At 41.0% G+C, this 19,591-nt stretch overlaps 1 protein-coding gene across 1 annotated transcript in view; it reads right to left on the bottom strand.

The window, feature by feature from the left end:
• The window catches only part of SLC17A8 (solute carrier family 17 member 8), a 49,618-nt gene extending 36,664 nt beyond the window's left edge, over nt 1–12,954 (bottom strand). Inside the window, exon 1 of the mRNA XM_007103363.3 lies at nt 12,854–12,954. Coding sequence (XP_007103425.1) covers nt 12,854–12,954 — 101 coding nt within the window. The remainder of the gene's footprint in view (nt 1–12,853) is intronic.
• Between the last annotated feature and the right edge of the window lie 6,637 nt (nt 12,955–19,591).

Genomic DNA, 19,591 nt, shown 5'->3' with positions numbered 1-19,591 from the left:
TTGAGGAGCTTAATTGAAGACAGACCCAGCTGCTGTGCTCTGAGCGCACCAGGGCTTTGGCTCAAGGACCACACCGTCACAGGCTGCTCTCCAGCAAGCACGGAGCACAGCAGTGATTTAAGGCAGACCCTTTCCAGCAAGAGGCAGGACTCCCCAATGGCCTTGCCAAAACTTCCTAGTACCATGGTGGAGTCTGAGACTCTTCCCACCTAAACTTTCTTCTTTCCCTCTCTCTTATGCAGATAGCATGGTGGTCTGAATGCTCTCCCAGGCTCCCATAGCTCCTTCCCCTTTTCCCTCAATAAATCTCTTGTGCATCTATTCCAGTTTTAGCATCTGCTTCTTAGAGGACCTGAACCAACACAAGCACCCTCTGAGGGCATGGTGCCACCTGGGATGTCCTAAGAGCTTCCAGAGGGAGGACACAACAGCATGGGAGTAGATTTCCTTCAGTTTCAGTTTCTCTTGCCTGAAGTGGCAGCTGAGTCACCAGGCTTCACGTGACCATGGGACCGGGAATGAGCATGGGTCAACAACTAGAGGAAGTTCCAGAGTTGTTTGTGACTCCTTTGCACATCCTGGGTGTGGCAGGAGGGGCACCCCTATATCAACTGAAACTTCACTTCCACCAGAGTTAGATTTGATTTGTTTTAAAAACAGAAAAATGGTGAGACATTACTTGTACAGCCAAGTTGCTCAGAGAGGAAGATTCCGAACTACCTCACCCTGCTTACTAGAACAAACCAGGCTTTGTGGCAGTCAGCTAACCCAGGTTTGATCGCCAGCTCTGCCACATATATACTAGCTGTGTGACTTTGGGCAAGTAGCTTGGCCTTTCTGAATCTCACGTTTCCTCACCTGTAAAATGAATATAATATTTATCTCACAGAGCTGTTGTTAAGATTAAATGAGCCGACACTACCAAGAGGAAAATATTACCACCAGTAAACGAGTAGGTATTGCTTCAGTGTTAGGGACTGTACCATCCCTGATTCTGCCTAAGTGTTTTATACTTTCCTCTATTAGTGCACTTATCACATGGAGTTAGTTATTTCTTGTCATCAGCACAGTAGGTGTGGAGTAAATATGTGTTGATTTGAGAACATGAATGAATGAAGTTCTCTCCAATAGACTGTGAGCATGTTGAGGGCAGGAGCCATTTCTTCCTCATCTTTATTCCTAGGGCTCATCATGGTGCCTGGACTCATGAATCTCTAGTCAACTGAATGGAACTGAGGGATCAATTTTGGGCATCACTCCTGACTTACAGCTTTTACAGACAGAGGTAAGCATCTATTCATCCCTGCCCAGTGACAAGTTATTTTTTTTAAAGGGGTTTGGGGTTAAAAGAATAAACGAGAAAAAGGAACTCCCTTCTTATGAAGTAGAGGACTTCAATCATCCATAAGTGCTGCTTATCGTATTTGGTTTTCTATTGATGTTTGCCTGCAGCTGGTCTTTTAGATCAGAGAATCTTCAATCTTTCTAGGGTGACATTCATTGTTGCGGTTTCTCCACATACAGATAGCTGCAGTCTGTGGGCTGGACTGCTAGCTCTTTATATACTAGACAAGTACAGGCCCACGATTCACAAAAACAACTGTCCACTAAACAATCAAGCCCCAGGATTATAATTGCTTAAGATATGCTAACTGGCCTTTAAGTACCTGCAGAACTATACTTCCAATTCAAATGTTCCAGTAATCATGGAGATTTGGTTTTGTTTTGCAGGTAATGAGTTCTATATATGGAGCACAAATTGAGTAGAACTAAAGATCATTTTATGACTTTAAAATGTTTATTTACTTACTCTTTTTTTTTTAAAGATTTTCTTTTTGATGTGAACCATTTTTAAACTCTTTATTGAATTTGTTACAATATTGCTCCTGTTTTATGTTTTGGTTTTTTGGCCACAAGGCATGTGGGATATTAGCTCCCTGACAAGCGATCAAACCCTGACCCCCTGCCTTGGAAGGTGAAGTCTCAACCACTGGACCACTAGGGAAGTCCCTTTATTTACTTAAATCCTAACCCCCAGCACCTCAGAATGTGACTGTATTTGGAGAAAGGGCCTTTAAAGAGGTAATTAACATTAAATAAGGGCCCATATGGGTGGGCCCGAATCCAATATGACTTGTATCATTACAAGAGGAGGAAACCTGGACACACAAAGAGACACCAGGAGAGCACATCACCAGAGTAAAGGTCCTGTGAGGACACAGAAAGAAGGCAGCCATCTACAAGCCAAGAGGAGAGGCCTCAGAGGAAACCAAGCCTGCTAACACCTTGATTTTGGAGTTCCAGCTTCCAAAACTGTGAGAAAATAAGTTTCTACCCAGTCCGTGGTACTTTGTTTTGGCAACCAGAGCAGACTAATACAGTATTCTAATTTGCCTTCCAAAGGCTCACATTTACATCAGATTGTTTTTCACATAATCATCGAGTCGCTACCCTACTGGAAGAAGGAAGGAAGTTGAAGGATATTGACTACCTTCTACACTGCAGGCACCCTATAAGAGAGAGAGAGGGAGAGATCTTCAAAACAATCTTGAGAACTAGGATTTATCCCCATCTTACAGCTCAGAAGACCAACACTCAAAAAACAAACAAAAAACCTTGCCCAGGAGTCACCCACTTGCAGTGGGTGAGGTAAAAACATAATCCAGATTTGATATCAAGCCTGCTCCTACATAGGAACTAATCAGAAAGCACCTTAAAAATATTAAGTGCGTCACCTAAATAGATATTTTTTAAAGGTTCCTTCTAGAGAAGCAATACTGAAGAGGGATTAAGAGAAATACTGTATGATATCACTTACATGTGGAATCTAAAAAATACAACAAACTAGTGAATAGAACAAAAAAGAAGCATACTCACGGATATAGAGAACAAACTAGTAGTTCCAGTGGGGAGAGGGAAAGGGGGAGGGGAAATATAGGGTTAGAGGGAAAGAAGGGATATTATGGGATTATATGAAATCATGTGTGTGAAACTTTTGAAAATTATAAAGCACAGTAGAATTTAAAGAATCTTTCATTTAATTTTAAAAATCAATTAAAAAAAGAGACCAGAACATGCTCTGTGGTCAGGCAGTCCTGGTCCAATGCTGAGTCTGGTATTTATTAGCTGTGTAACCTTGAGCAAGTTACTTAACCTAACTGAGCCTCCGTTCCATGAATGGAGGATAGAACTATTGTGAGCACTGAATAAGATAAAGTTTATAAAGCACTTGATAAATAATCAATAAATGGAAACTTCCAAAGGAAGGATGAGGGACTTAAAGTCTGACTCCCAGAGCTAGGTTAGGATTTGAAATAGGATCTCATCAGTGTGGCTTTCAGTGCTCCAGATTCCAAAGGATCTCAAGGAAATGCACCTGGTCAACTCCCACCCAGCCAATACTCTTACAGTACCTGTTTTGGTGTATTTTTTTAAGATATTATTTGCCTCTTCCAGTAGACTATAAACTCATCAAGTCAGGAACCAAGTATCCCTAGTACCCAGCATAGTTTCACAGATTTTGAGGTGTTAACCTCTGCTGGTTTTGTTTTCCTCCTGGAATTTCACCCTTTCCTGTCCCCTCATAAAAGCAGAGAGTCAATGCTCCTTACCCAATCAGGGAATGATAAGAAGGGGATGAAGATGTCGGAGCAGGAGGATGTGGAACTCGCCCCCCGCCCCCACCATATCCCATGAACACATCAAAAATACATCTACATGTGGAACAATTCTCACTGGAAACTGGCAGAAAGACTCCTATACAACCAAGGCTGAAGGAAAGATCCACATAGGATCGAGTAGGAAGGGAAGACAAGTGATCAAGTCAAGACCTGTGACCCAGGGAGGGGACTCAGAGGAAAAGGGAGATCACACAGGCAGACATATTGGGTGCCCCAGTCCCGGAGTCCAACACAGGGAAGACAAGTCTTCTTGGCTAGTTGGAGGTCCGGTGGGAAAATGGACAGCAGGGAAAAAAGACTTAGACTCTATGCTTGCTTATTCCAAAAGCCTAAGCTACAGTGATAAAGCAACAGCCCAATGGCCATATCTGGCCCATAGACATGTTTTTTGTATGGTATGATGCATGTATAGAGTTTTAGGTTTTTTTTCCAGAATTTGGATTAATTGCCAGAGTTTAAAAGTCAGGGGATTGTTCCAAAAACAAACAAACAAAAACTCTTGGATTTCTGGCTTATTTTGAAAACTGAAAGTCTGGAATTATTAGGTCCACATTCTCTCATGGCTATAATTGACTCTCCGTTTAACTACAGTCCCCACCACTCTCTATTGTCACCCCAACACTGAGCTCAGTTGCCATTTAACATTACACTAGCACTGTTGGCCTTCCTTAAAGTTAAGAGGAAAGGAAAACATGTTTTGTACTCATATCTCTATCAGAAGAAGAAAAATAAAAACTAGACTATGAACAATCATAAGAAGTAGACAACCATCATTTATGGTTGCCCAATGTCTAACTGCCACTTGATGTTTTGAGCTCTGCCTTACCAGCAGAGAAAACTACTTTTCCTATGCTCTCTTGTAGCTATGATGTTAGCTATGACGTGGACTCTGCCAAATCAGAAGTGTGTGTGTGAGATTTAGGTGCCAAAGGAAGTAACAAGAGGAGGATGCAGTATGCAGGGGAAATGGCAATGCAAATGGTGACACATGCAATGGTGGAGGCAGCTGGTTCCTCTGTGACTCTGTGGCAGAATTCTGGAACATAATAAGTACCTAGAGACAAGCATTGGTAGTGACTTTGTTTTATCTAGAACATTCTAGTGATATGATATAATATGTTCTCTGTTGCCTTTTTACTGCAGGTAGAGTGTCCAGATCTGGTCCTCCCAAGGAATCTGAAAGCTTACTAATATGCTTTACTAAATTTCATTCCACCTTGGCTAGAGTGGATTCTCTTGACTGCAACTAAGAACTTTGAATGATACCGCATAGTTCTTTGTGGAAGTGGAGACTATTTCTGTGTGTTGACATCTAAAATGTGTCTTTGTCATAAAATACAATGTGGCCTGCTTCACTCTATAGGTATTGAGTCTATGGTCCTAGCACTAACCTTGAAGAAACACTTAGAGGACTTGGTTATTGTAAAGATATTTGTGGGAAATTGGGGAAAGAGAAAATAAGCCCTAGATAAGGAAATCTACTGCCAGACTAGGAGAAGATAAGAGATGCTTAGAAGAGAGAGAAAAAGCTAAGGGTCCTGTCCCCTGATGCTTGGAAAGACCCCTGAGGTGGGGAGTCCTTAAGAGAATGTCGTTCTAGGACGCAAACCCTAAGAATGAGATCTTAGAGTTTGATAGCTCACTAACTGGTTGGGAGTGAGGACCCCAACACTGGTGGTAGGTGAGTGTTGATAGTTCCCAGTATGTGGTACCAGTGCAAATGCTAAGACTTTCAGCTGTGGTGAACTGGGCTGGGATACAGGTGGAAGGGGATGCAGTGGTTCATGCAATATCTCTGGTACTTGGGAGGTATAGGAGAAATAGCAATTTCTCCACAGAGTTGAGTGGCTATTGTTAAATGCCACTGATGTTCTGAAGAAAGAAAATAACAGGATTGGGGCAATCAATTACCAATTTAAAAGAAAAAGTGAGCATCTGTCACTTCCTTGTCAGCCTTTAAAGAGACCCTCATCTCCTGCAGTTGGAGGGCAGACTTAACTGAAGATCAGGCACAAGACTTCATTGTAAAAATGGCAGAATCCCCTCTGGGTGTGGGCTGGACTTAGTGACTTGCTTCCAAAGAATAGAGTATGGAAAGAGAAGAAACCTGGCAAACACTTCCTTAACCAAACAATCAAGGTTAGCATCACTAGGGATAAGTTATGTTGATACAACGTACCCCTCCCCCAGAGGATGTGATGAGAAAAGCATTTCACCTTTGTAGTGTTCTTCCTAAAAACTCACAATCCTAGTCTAATCATGAGAGAAATATCAGACAACTCAAGCTGGGGAACATTCAACAAAATACCCAACCAGTATTCCTCAAAACCGTTCAAATCACGAAAAACAAGAAAAGGCTGAGAAAGAGTCACAGATCAGAGGAGACATGATGACTAAGAGCAATGTGGTATCCTGGATTGGATCCTGGAACAGGAAAAAAGACATTAATGGAAAAACTAATGAAATTTTAATGAAGTGTTAGAGTTGAATTAGTAATGTACCAATGTTGGTGTCTTAGTTTTGACAACTATTCCATAATAATGTAAGATGTTAATATTAGAGGAAACCAAGTAAGGAGTAAATAGAAAATCTCTGTACTATATTTGCAACTTTTCTGTGAATCTAAAATTATTCTAAAACAAAAGCTTAGTTTTAAAAAAAAAATAGCAGAACTCGAGAGAAGGTAGAATTCTGAGGCTGGGGAGGTCTCTTACACCCAAGCTGAGATCCTGATAAGAAATGGGACCCTAAGAACTTGGGATGCTAGGATACCTGAGTGCTGGGTTAAAGGGTAGATGCACTTGAACATCTAAAGCCCTAGATTCCTCTGAACCCTCTGGACCTGCAGACGCAGCCACGCTTCTTTTTGGAAGACAGATGTCCCTCCTCCTTTTACTTGAAAACTAGCCTCAAACAGAACAGGTGATTTATGAGATGATGCTCTTCAAGATCTTCTCCCACCTCCCTTTCTGACCATGAGACCGATAATTAGCACCGAGTCCCAGGCTGGGAAAGATTAGGCAAATATTGGGTGTGCCTGCCAATGGAGGGAGGGGTTCTACACCAAAAAACAAACAGGATCTGACTAACATTTACCAGGAGGAAGCAGGAAATTACGCCTGGGAATGGATTCTGAACATGCTGGCTCTGAGGGAGATGTAGGGGTAATAAAATTGGATAAGGGAGCGTTTATCAATATGAAGGTTAGGTTGAATTATGTTGCCCTCAAAGGATAAGTTCAAGTCCTAACTTCTGATACCTGTGAACCTGACCTTACTTGGAAATGGGTTCTTTGAAGATGTAATCAAGTTAAGACAAGGTCACACTGGATTACTGTAGACCCTAATCCAATGACTGGTGTTCCTATAAAAAGAGGGAGCTTTGAACACATAGACAGAGAAACCCAGGGGGAGAAGGCCATTTGACCACAGAGGCAGAGACTGGAGTGATGTGTCTACACGCCGAGGAAGGCCAAGGATTCACCAGCAACCACCAGAAGCGAGGAAGAGGCAAAGATGAATCCTCCTTCAGAGCCTTCAGAGAGAGCGTGGCCCTGCTGACAGCTTGAGTCTGGGCTTCCAGAACTGTGAGAGAATAACTTGAAGCCACCAAGTTTGTGGTGTTTTGTTACAGCAGCCCTAGGAAACTAATGCAGGGGGCATTCCCCCATGACACAGGATTTAACATCCTGGCAAAGGCCAAGAAAATGATTCTAATGAGCTCTTAGTGTGGCTCTCGGAAACTTAGACAAAGTAGAGATGCCAAGAGGAGGCTGATGACTTTAAAAATATAATTGTGCATTAATTTCTAGTAATCAGTGCATTGTGGTCAGAGATTAGGGCCGCTATGATTTTTTAAATAACTTGAGAGCTTCTTGTGGTTCAGTAATTGAGCAGAGCACATCTTTGAAGTAGATTTGTCTACCAGTGACTTCCTCCTTTCAGTTTGACCATGAGTGAATTCCCCCTGTGAATAAGAAGGAAGGAAGGAAGGAAGGAAGGAAGGAAGGAAGCCAATTTATGGCAAAGGAGGTATAGCAGAGGTACATGACAATGGGATCCACTGGCTCTACCACATACCCCGCACCTTCCAGGAGCTGGCCACCTGCCAGAGCTGAGGAAGACTCTTAAAGAAGCAGCTGAGGCATCAGCTTAGAGATAAATCTCTGTGAGGATAGGGTGCTACCCTTCTGGATGCAGTATATTCCATAAACCAACAATTATTGTATGGTACTCTGCCCCCAATAGGTAGAATACATGGGTCTGAGAAACAAGGGGTTAGAAACAGGGGTGGCCCCACTCACCATCATTCCCGGTAACCCACTTGAGGGCTACCTCATCTCTTCTACTTTAGGCTCTGTGGATCCAGAAGTCCTAATCCCGAAGAAGAATTCTTCCACTTGGGAATACAATGAAAATCCCATTAAGTATATGGCTATGACTGCTGCGCAGTCATGTTGGGGTCCTCACACCAAGGGCAAAAGGGAAGGCCAGGGGTCACCACGGTAGCAAGGGAGATTGATCCTGACCCTCAGGATGAGTTAGGACCATTGCTTCATCACAGGAGCAAGAAGACATATGTTTGGCATTCAGGGCATCCACTAAGACATCTCCTGATACTGCCTTGTCCAGTGTAACTCAAATACAGCAACCATAACTCACAGGGTCTTGGAGAAGCTGTACCTGGATGTAGTGAACTGAATGTGAGAAGCAAGTGGATCTGTATGGTGCAATGAGTGCACAGCCCAGGTCCCTTTTCTCAAGCCAGCACGCTTCTACAGCTGCTAATCGCCTGCAACTGCTCGCTTCTTAGGAGAACTGCCTACCACTACATGGCCTCCATTATAAACCTCCATTCCTGCCGGGGTACCCACAGTCAATGACTGACTGATGCAGAGACATAAAAGATTGGTCCCTTTGCTCAAAGGGACAACCCAGTGCCAGTTATGCCCCAGAGCTTTCCACTGTGACCTGGCCCCTGTGCGTTACCTGAGATCGCATCTTTGCTTCGTCTTCTCCTTTCCTATCCCACTTTACTCCCTCTCTCCCAATTTTTCCAGGAAGAGCTCTCCCTCAATAAATCACATCCAGACACACGCACCCCAATGTTCACTGCAGCACTATTTACAATAGCCAGGTCATGGAAGCAACCTAAATGTCCATCAACAGAGGAATGGATAAAGAAGATGTGATACATATATACAATGGAATATTACTCAGCCATGAAAAGGAACAAAAGTGGGTCATTTGTAGAGACGTGGATGGACCTAGAGACTGTCATACCGAGTGAAGTAAGTCATAGGGAGAAAAACAAATATCGTATATTAACACACGTATGTAGAATCTAGAAAAATGGTACAGATGATCTTATTTGCAAAGCAGAAATAGAGACACAGACGTAGAGAACAAACGTATGGATACCAAAGTGGAAGGGGGATGGTGGCATGAATTGGGATTGACATATACACATTATTGATGCTATGTATAAAATAGATAACTAATGGGAACCTACTGTAAAGCACAGGGAATTCTCCTCTATGCTCTGTGGTGACCTAAATGGGAAGGAAATCCAAAAAAGAGGGGATATATATATATATATATATATATATATATATACGTATAGCTGATTCACTTCACTGTATAGTATAAACTAACACAACTTTGTAAAGCAACTATACTCCCGTAAAAATTAATTCAAAGGAAAAAACAAAAGCTGGCACAGGAACGGGTCCAGGGAGCTCCAGTAAGAGTGCAGAGTGTGGCTGGAGTGGGGTGAGTCAGGCAGTGAAGGTCAGAGATGAAGTCAGATTTCTCAAAGTCCTACAGATCATGTAGGACCTTGAAGGCCATTGAAAGGACACTGGCTTTCACTCTGAGTGAGGTGGGAAACTGGGTGGGGGGGAGGCGTTAGTGGTGAGCAGGGGAGAGATGCTATCTGTTTTAATAGAATCACCCTGACTGCAACCATGGGAGCAAGTTGCCTGAGGTTGTGCAGGCAGAAAGTAAATGATGTCACGGCAATTGGAATCCAGGATCACCTGATCTCAGAGCCTGGTCTCACAGACTAGCCTTTTGTCTATGGAGCAGACAGTGCACGGCTGGTACATACATTGAATACACAACCGCTGAATGCTGAAGATGTACACAATACAGGGATTGGTACCATCACTTTAAAGGGGAGATATGAACACCTAAAAGGAGACCAGACTCTCGCTCAGTTTCCCTTGGGGAAAGCCTTCTCTACTATAACTAATTAGGATAAAAGCCCGTGTTGCCTGAAGATCCAGAGGTTGCTGGCTACTTTGCAGCCCAAGTAAGTCCCTAAGCCTAAGTGAGTGGTTACATTTCAAGACAGCAAGTGGGAAGAGTGGACAGTTGATTAGAGTGCAGCATAGTGTAATGATTAAGAATGGTGGGCAGAAATGTCTGGTCGGAAACCCAGCTCTGCCACTTATAAGCTGTGGGCAATTTACTTAACCTCTCTGTGCCTCAGTTTTCTCATCTGTAAAACCGTGATTATAATCGGCCCTACCTCACAGGATTGTTAATAGAATTAAATAATTTTATGGTACCTGGAACATACTAAGTGTTTATTATTATCATTTATTACACATAAGCAATTAGAGGGCACTCATATTATCATCGAAGTTGAAAAAAATCTGTATATCAGTTTTTGGACATTAATTTCCAAATGTAATGCTGTCTATCCGTTCCAATACTGGACGATAAGTGAATGCATCAGCTTTCTTCCTACATTTGAAAAATATTATGGTACCTTTAGCTGATGAATTGTTCAGCTGCTTCTTATCAATGACTGTTCTCCAGAAAGATTAATAATGCCTGGCTCTAATCAGCCCCATGTGCAAACTTCAGATGCTTTCCTGTGCATTTGCCACTCCCCTGACCAAGAGGAACACTCCGTGATTAAAAAACATCTAAAAATTCCATCTAGATGATGATCTCAGCCTTAAACATTATTAGACATTTATGATTTGTACTGATTGCTAAGTTAGAAAGTCGGGATTTCTAACTTCCTAATATTCCTGCCCCCTACAAAACAGAAAACAGTTCTTTAAGGTCTTTTTTTTTTTTTCCACATTGGATTCCGTCAACTGGTTTTATGTAAAAATCAATGAGGGGAGGGAATGTCCATTACATGCCAGGCTCTGGGCAAGGCACTTTATATATAATTATCTTATAGACTTGAGGTTAACACCAAGTGCATGGCAGAGCTGTTTTTGCTGGAGGAGCCCTAATTCTGGAGCGCTGCTCAAAGACCACTAGAGCTGAGGATCCGTCAACTTAGATTGACGGTCAATTAATGCCTTTTTTTTTCCCTTCCTTTGTCAGTCGTGTCTCTCTAGGGATCAGTGAAAGAAGAGGTGCGAGTTTGGCTTTATTTATTCTAAAAACATTCATTCTACAATTATGACAACAATGAGAGTGTCTAGCATTCATTTAGTGTATTCTCTATCTCCAGAACTGTGTTAGCTGCTTTTTTATTGTTCCATGATGCAGTTCAGAGGAAACTCTTCAGAGTCCTAGACACATAACTTAATTTGGGGTTGAGGTCACACAACTTGGAAATTACTAATTTTGTTATATCCCTAAGTAAACCAATCTGGCAAACAAAAGGATCTTCAAGTTTGGATCATCCAATCAAACACAGTAAAACCAGCATTTAGGATAAGTCCCTTACTGAAAAAAGTGATTAAATTTTAAAAAATAAAGTTGGAAAACAACACTCCTAAGTACTTTTGGTTGAGTATTTTATAAACTAAGGCACAGAGTTTGGTGATTGTAATGGTGACTAGTCCAAAGTCATGGTTTTTATTCCTGACTTTGTCGGATTCCTTTGTCATCACTTGAATATGCCAATTAAGCCACTGTGCCTTCCTTTAGCATTTTTAATCAAATGAACACCACCATAAGATGTTACCTGGGAATGCTCAATGGAAGGATAAAACACTCTTAAAAGAATAGGTTATTGTAATCATTTCCTATGTTTGGCTGGTTTATCCTGCTGTCACTGAGGTAGGTTTTCGTCTATACATGATAATTCAGTGTAGTTCTGATGGAAAGTTTTTTGTTTTTAATTACCAAAATAATAAGGTGCCCAACCCAGTTCTCCTGCTAAGCTCATCAAGAATGATACAATGGAAAATTTAACACTGACAGGAGCCCCTGTGTTGTAAAATACAAGAAGTGGAATGAATCTCAGTGTGCCTAAAAATAGTCCTTCAAATGCTAGTTTTTAAATTTAAGAGAAAACATAGATAGAAAAGTTAAAAGGAGATGCTAGGTGGCATTTTTCACTCACTAGGATTAGAAATAATTATAAAAAACTTATCAAGGATATTTTCACATTTATTTATGTCAGAGAGATTAAAGGAGTCATTTTACCTTGCACAGAAGGACTGTTTATTAATTCATCTATAAGACCTAGGAAGGCATTTACTATGTCTACTTTTAAAAATCACAAATTAAAATATCACATCATTTCATTCATTTATGGCAAACTCTCTTCCAATGGTAATATATTTTACTTTTTAAAAAAAGATTTATTTTTTGGTTTGCACAAAAACATTCAGTTCAATGATAGTACTTAACACTTTCCCACTTAATCATGTAAGATTTTCTGCTTTAAATACTAATTTTTTAAGTTACTTTCTTCACACCATTGTGTAATTATCTTTCTCTTTATATAGTTTATATTACAAGCTACACAATTTGCAAATAGCTAATTTTCATTTATAGTGAAAAATGAAGTGAAAAATTCTTAAAAATTATTTCAGCTCAGAGCATAACCATATAAAGTGGTTCCTGATTTTGTTATTAGTATTGAATTAACATGAAATATTATCTCCCTAAATCTTTTCTAATTCAATGCCAAACACACAATAAGGCAATATTACCAACTCCAATAAGTGCTAATCCTACTGTATAAGCAGAATGTTTGTCTTGATGTTTTCCTAATTCAACCTTATCGTTTTGATGCATCTTTTCCTCTAGGCACATAGTCTGTTGGAGTGAGAAGGGGCTCCAGAAGCCCTTTAATCTGACCCACTCACTCCTTTTTTAAATGTGGCTTTAAAAATATGAGGCAGGCTCTTTCAAACAACAGCAATGTGAAGCTACTCAGAAAGAAACCTAAAGTTTGCATTCAAACTTTACCTTTGTAAAATCCCCAACGAATCCCCCACAGCATTCTTCACTCCTTCCTTTCCAGGTTTCAGAATTTTTTCTTTGAAGGTATCAAATGCTTTAAAAGGCATTTTGAAAAGGGAGTATCTCCAAGCCGTCAACAGTCAGTCTCGGAAATTGTCATCCTTTCTCATTTCCAGCGTGGGGACCACTCTGCTTTCCTCGGTGAACACCTGGAAGTCAGTTCTCATACAGGTGACTACTTAAAATCAAAAAGAAGATGAAACCCAGCCCAGATCTTTCAAGATGAGACAACACCCCCAGCCAAAAAAAGGAGAGGCCAAGTGGTGTGTGACTGGGAATTCGGCCCCTCTCAGCTCCAGCTCAGCAGCAGCCTGTGGTGCTGTCTCAGGCAGCCACTCTCAGGCTGAGCGCAGCCCGGCTCCTGCCCTGGGCTGCAGCTGGAGAAGCTAAAGTGGGCTCCAGCCCACAAGGTGTCCTGAGACCAGCGACAGCATCTGCAGCCTATCTCCAGCCCCTCCTGCTGCTTCAGACCACATTCCCCTCCTGGCTCACTCGGCTCAGCTGTGGCTTTCCCTGAGCGAGCCTTTCCAAGGTGATTCCATAGTAACCAGGACAATACCTGCCCCTTGGTCGCTGGGGCTTTTAATGCGCTCTCAGCCAGAGCAGGCACTCAGGGCGAAGTGTGTGAAACATTCACAAGTCCTCTGCTTTTCTGAGGTCTGGCCCCTGAGACAGTCTCTCAGCGACCACATTATGGCCTCTTATGCCTCTCGAGGGAGCCGTGAAACACTTTTTCTGTGAGACACCGGTATGGATGTGGTCCTTGGAGGAACACTTGCACTTGAGGAGGCTAAATGCAAAACCCAGGCCACAAACCTCTAGGAGGGCATTTATCTGCTCCTGATCAACAGAGCAGGATCACTCAAGGTGTGGTGTGTAAGTGCCACTGGGACCACTGAACTGAAGATGACTGAGCAGGTCCTAGAACCTGCTTAGTGCTCTTTATCCTCAGGATAAGTCTAAATTCTTTATCATGGCACACAAGGCCCTCTGTGGGACTCCAGCCTTGTTTCTTGTCACTCTACTCTTTATGTCAGCTTTTCACTGAATTCAGCAAGCTTCCTATCACCTCTGAGGTTTACTCGGACTGTAGCCTCTGTCTGGATAACTCTCCTCACCCTTCATCTGGGAAATGTCAAGGGATTCTTAAGTCTCACAGGGATATCACTTCCTCTAGAAACCCTCATACACAAGGTTAGGTATCCCTCCTCTGCGCCCCCAAATCACCTGTCCCCCATGCCAATAGGATCTGGCATGTAGTGGTATAACATAAATCATTGTTGGGCTGGAGTAGAAATAGCACATGTTGCTCCCACATTAATGGGCGGCAGGATGACCCCTCCGTAAATGATGCTGCCATGAAGAAACAGCCTTCATCTGTGAGACTCCAATGCTCCAACCCCCAGCCTGCAGTTGACTGACAAATCCTGTGCTTTAGACTCTCAGATTCCCCCAGAGTCATTTCCACAAGATGAGTCACTGCCCTCTGCAGTCGTAGTCCAAATCCTTCTCCAGGATTTGAATTTAGTTGGTATAAATCAGAGCTGGATCCTCAGTAGGTTAAATACTACCACCAATAATAATAATTATTATTATTACAGCTAATATTTGTTGAGCTCTCTTTATGGCCCAAACTTTGTGTTAAGCATTGTTTACATGTTATCACAATCTTTCCAACATTACTTTGTGGATAGTTAATTGTTATTTTCCCCAACTTCACTGACAGGAAACTGAGGCAAAGAGAGGTTAGACTTGCTAGGTTTCAGATCCAAACAGCCTGGCTCCATGCAGTCCTATTCTCATTCTCTGTCTCCGTCTTTGTCTCTGTCTCTCTCTCTCTCCTCCTCCTTTCTTCCACACACCCCCCCACCCATACTACCTCCTCTGACTTTACTGAGGTATATTTTGCATATCATACACTTCACCCATTTCAAGTGGACAATCAATGATTTTTAGTAAATTTACCATGCTGTGGAAGCATCACAATAAAGCACAAAGCAGGTAGAACATTGCTATAATCCCCAAAATATCCCTCATATTCACTGTTAGTCCCCATCTCCCATACCCCACACTGCCCCAGGCAACCATCAATCTTTCTCTATAGATTTGCCTTTACTAGACATTTCATATAAATGGAATCAACACACTATATACCATTCAATATATTGTCTCTTGTGTCTAGCTTCTTCCATTTAATATGATGATTTTCAGGTTTGTCCATGTCACAACTTGTGTCAGTAGTTTGTGCCTCCTTTTCTACTTTCTGTGGTATATTTTATTGTATGGACATACCACATTGTGTCTATCCATTGATGGACATTTAGGTTGCTTCCATCTCTGGCTATTATGAATAAAATTGTTAAGAACATTTGTGTGCAAATCTTTCTGTGGACAAATCTTTTCATTTCTCTTGGAGAAATACCTAGGAGTGGAATTGGTGGATTGTATGGCAGGTATATGTTTAAACTTTTAAGAAACGGCCAAATTATTTTCCAAAGTGGCAGCACTATTTTACATTCCCAGTAGCATATATGAGGAATCCCATTTCTGACATCCTCACCAATATTTGTTGTCTGGTGTTTTTTTTGTATAACCATTCAAGTGGGTATAAAATGGTATCTCATTGTGGTTTTAATTTGCATTTCTCTGATGACTAATGGCATTGGCCATGCTGTCATGTGCTTATTTGTCACTGGTGTATCTTTTTTGGTAAAATTTCTATTCAAATATTTTGCCCATTTTTAAAATGAGGTTTTTGCCTTATTATTGAGGTGTATGAGTGTATATTCTCAATACAAATTCTTTATCAGATAACACAATTTGCAAATATTGTTTCCCAGTCTACTGCTTGTCTTTTCATTTTCTTTATGCTATATTTTTAAGTGCAAACATTTTAAATTTTGATGGGGTGAGGTCAAATGTATCAGTTTTTGTTCTTACATAGACTGTGTCTTGTAAGAAATCTTTGCCTAACCTGAGGTCTTGAAGATTTTCTCCAATTTTTTTGTTTTCTAAAAGTTTAATTGTTTTAGCTCTGACATTTAAGTCTATGATCCATTTTGAGTTCATTTTTATGTATGGTGTAAGGTAAACGTCTAAGTTCATCTTTTTTTTTTTTTTTTTTTTTGGCTGCGTTGGATCTTCGTTGCTGCACGTAGACTTTTTCTAGTTGTGGTGAGTGGGGGCTACTCTTCATTGCATTGCGTGAGCTTCTCATTGTGGTGGCTTCTCTTGTTGTGGAGCACAGGCTCTAGGCACACGGGCTTCAGTAGTTGCAACACTCGGGTCCTAGAGCACGTGGGCTTCAGTAGTTGTGGCACACGGGCTTAGCTGCTCCGCAGCGTGTAGGATCTTCCTGGATCAGGGATTGTGCCTGTGTCCCCTGCATTGGCAGGTGGATTCTTAACCACTGTGCCACTAGGGAAGCCCTAAGTTCATCTTTTTTCCATGTGGATATCCAGTTGTGCCAGCACCATTTGTTAGAAAGGCTATCCTTTCTCCAATGAATTGCCTTAGAACCCTTGTCGAAAATCAATGGAACATAAATATAAAAAATTATTTCTGGACTCTCATTTCTGTTCCATTGATCTTTATGTCTGTCCTTCTACCAATATCACACTCTGTTGACTGTAGCTTTATAGAGTAAGTTTTGAAATTGGGAAATGAAAGTCCTCCAACTTTGTTCTTTTATTAAAATTGTTTTGGCTATTCTAAGTCTTTTGTATTTCCATACAAATTTCAGAGGCAGTTTATCAGTTTCTGCAAAAAAATCCTATTCAGCCCTGTGCTCTTAAAAGGATATTTTCAGGCCACCAACCTTGTCACCCACAGCTCCTCAAGGCTGAGAATGCTAAGACTCCAGGAAATCACATATCTAATCACTCCACCAAAATGTCTTCACCTGTCTCCAAAAAGCTCACTCATTAATCAAAAACAAATACAATCAAAATAAAATATGATAAACACACTCTCTTGCTATAGAAAACATCCCCTGGTGAAGCTTCTAACACATTCCTCAATCCCCAGATAACTTTAGGTTACTAATCTCTTAGAGCACATAATGGAAGCACCACTAGGCAAAGACCACATGAATCTCTTTTAAGGGTCAATGACTGCTAAGAGCACAAACCTTTTCTGCAGAATGTATTGCTCATGACACACACCTGAATCTGCAAAGGTTTTTTTGGCAGTGATATAGATGTTTGATGATAATAATAACTAATATTATGGAGCACCCTCTAGGTGCCAGACTTTATGCACTTAACTCATTTAATCCCCACGATGCTCTCAGGTAGGTACCGTTTTTATACCATCTACAGATGAGGAAACTGAGGCACAGAGATTTTAAGTCAACTTACCTAAGTTCGCACAACTAGGAAATTAGGCAGAGACGGGATACAGACCCAGGAAGTCTGGCATCAGAGCCTGAACTCCTAACTTCTACACTAGAGCCTGTTGATAATAGAGATAAGAAAATATAAAGCCAGACTTTCCAGAACCGAGGCTCATTTTATTCATTTGTTCCTTCTCATGAGGGCCTACTATGTGGCAGGCCTTTTTGAGACACTGGTGATATAGGCTGAACTGTGATATTTCCCTTAAAGAAACAAACCAGAAAATGAATGAGTCCATATGGTGTGGTGAGTGACACATGTGGTAATGGGAGCACAGGTAAGGACACCTAAATTAGCTTACTAAGGGAGTGGGAGAGGGTTTCCTAGAAGAGGGGATGATAGTATAAGCTTTCAGGGATGAAAGAGTGAGGCAAACGAAAGAAAAAAAATGTGGGAGCAAAGACTTGCATAAGAGAGCATGGAGCCTGGGGGAAATCTGCATAGTTTCAGAGCATTGGGCAAGTTTACCATGTGGTAGAACACAAGACTGGAACAATGATCATGAGCTTTATATAATTTAGTGGTTACAGAAGAGCATTAAAATATGTGCTCCCCATCTCAAAATAACAAATACAGCAAAGATAGATGAAATGATGTGTAGAACAGAAACCCCTGAGGGCCATGAAACTAAAGCTTTGGTCTATGCTTAGGATATGTAGACTGAATATGGATTAGGAAAAAAATCCAGCCATTGCATGTACTCGATGACTTCCCATCATCCTGTACAGAAAGAGCCTCTTCCCTAGAGAAAATAAAATTGACTAGGACATCTTTAGAGGTGATTGCCCAGAACATAGCAATTCCTCATTCTCAGGGAACTTCCCTCCCACTACCACCCCCCTCCTCTTTTATGGAGACAGGCCCCCCAAAGTCCTGTATATACTATAATGTTTCCCATCTCCTCTGACCACTGTTGGATGGACCAGGGATGGGCACCTGCACTGTGCTGAGCCAGTAGATGCCAAATTTTCCTGTAATTTAACTTTAGAATTGAAAGACTGGTAGTTAATCTTGCAGAACCCTGGAACTGTAACTGGGTGGGGGGGATTACATTCACGTTATGGACTGGAGATGGAGAGAACACTGGACTGGCAAAGAGTAAGAGGAATGAAACACAATGAAACTTTAGCAGGCTGAGGGTGTCTGTTTCTAATGGCCTTCCAATTCCTGTTTGTCTAGACCCAGCTGTCCTACCCTTGGGTTTCATGAAATACCCAATCTTTATAACAAATTGCCCACCTTTTAGTTTACTCTAGCTAAGATAGTTTCTGCTCCTCACTGATAAAGAATCTTGACTTTATCAATGATTTAAAACCCAAGAGATAAAAAACCCAAAGGTTTTTGCTCTGGATCTATTAGATAAGAAATAAAGATAAGAATGACAGTTTACCTCTTATCAGAAATATTGAAAGTCAGAAGACAATGGAATAATCTCTTTAAAAACGGGAAAAAATTGTCAACCTAAAATTATATACCCAATGAAAATACTAATCAAAATTTAAAGTAAAATAAAAACATTTATTTGATATTTAGTCCTGAAATACTGAAATGCCAATACTGCCTGTACCTAACACCATGAGGGCAAGCCTGACCATCCAGTTCAATTTTAGGTAGGACTCCAGTCTCCCAACAGTGAAAAAAGTGGATCTCATAAGTTGGTTGTTAGCCAAGTCATTCTAATCTACCTAGACAAATATATATATATATATATATATATATATGTATGTGTGTGTGTGTGTGTGTGTGTGTGTATGTATATATATAAACATATATATATAATTTATTCAAGAAAATAGTTTCATCGAACCCGATCAAAGCGTTAGGTGGAGAATTTTAAATAGGCTCAAAGCTAATGACCTAATTATTCACCTTTTAGGATAAGAAACTTCATAAGGAAACAGAGGTAATGAAGAAAATTAATCTTCCTGAGGCTCCTTCTCTCCTGAATTCTGTGGCAGCTTTTCTAGGCCCTATTCTACACCCCAATTCCATACTCCTCTCCCCCTGTCCCCATAACATACTAATACCAACATAAAACTTTCTATTTTATCCAGTATTTCTCCCAGTCCTTTAAAATTTGTATATTGCTGATAACTATCATTAGTACTAATCTGAATATACATAAAACTTGATTTTTTTCACTGCACTTCTATTTTTGACATTCTTTTATTAATAGTCAAACATGCATACAAATCACGTTCAAGTATCTCATCTGATTCTCCCAACCACCTGTGTAACAAATAAGCAGGTAGAGAAACCAAGACTCAATTTTGCCCAAGGTAGCCTGGCC

Source organism: Physeter macrocephalus, chromosome 6 (assembly GCF_002837175.3).
Source record: "Physeter macrocephalus isolate SW-GA chromosome 6, ASM283717v5, whole genome shotgun sequence".
Classification (NCBI taxonomy): Eukaryota; Metazoa; Chordata; class Mammalia; order Artiodactyla; family Physeteridae; genus Physeter; species Physeter macrocephalus.
Note: the sequence above shows the minus strand (reverse complement) of the source record. Positions and strands in the feature narration are given on the sequence as shown.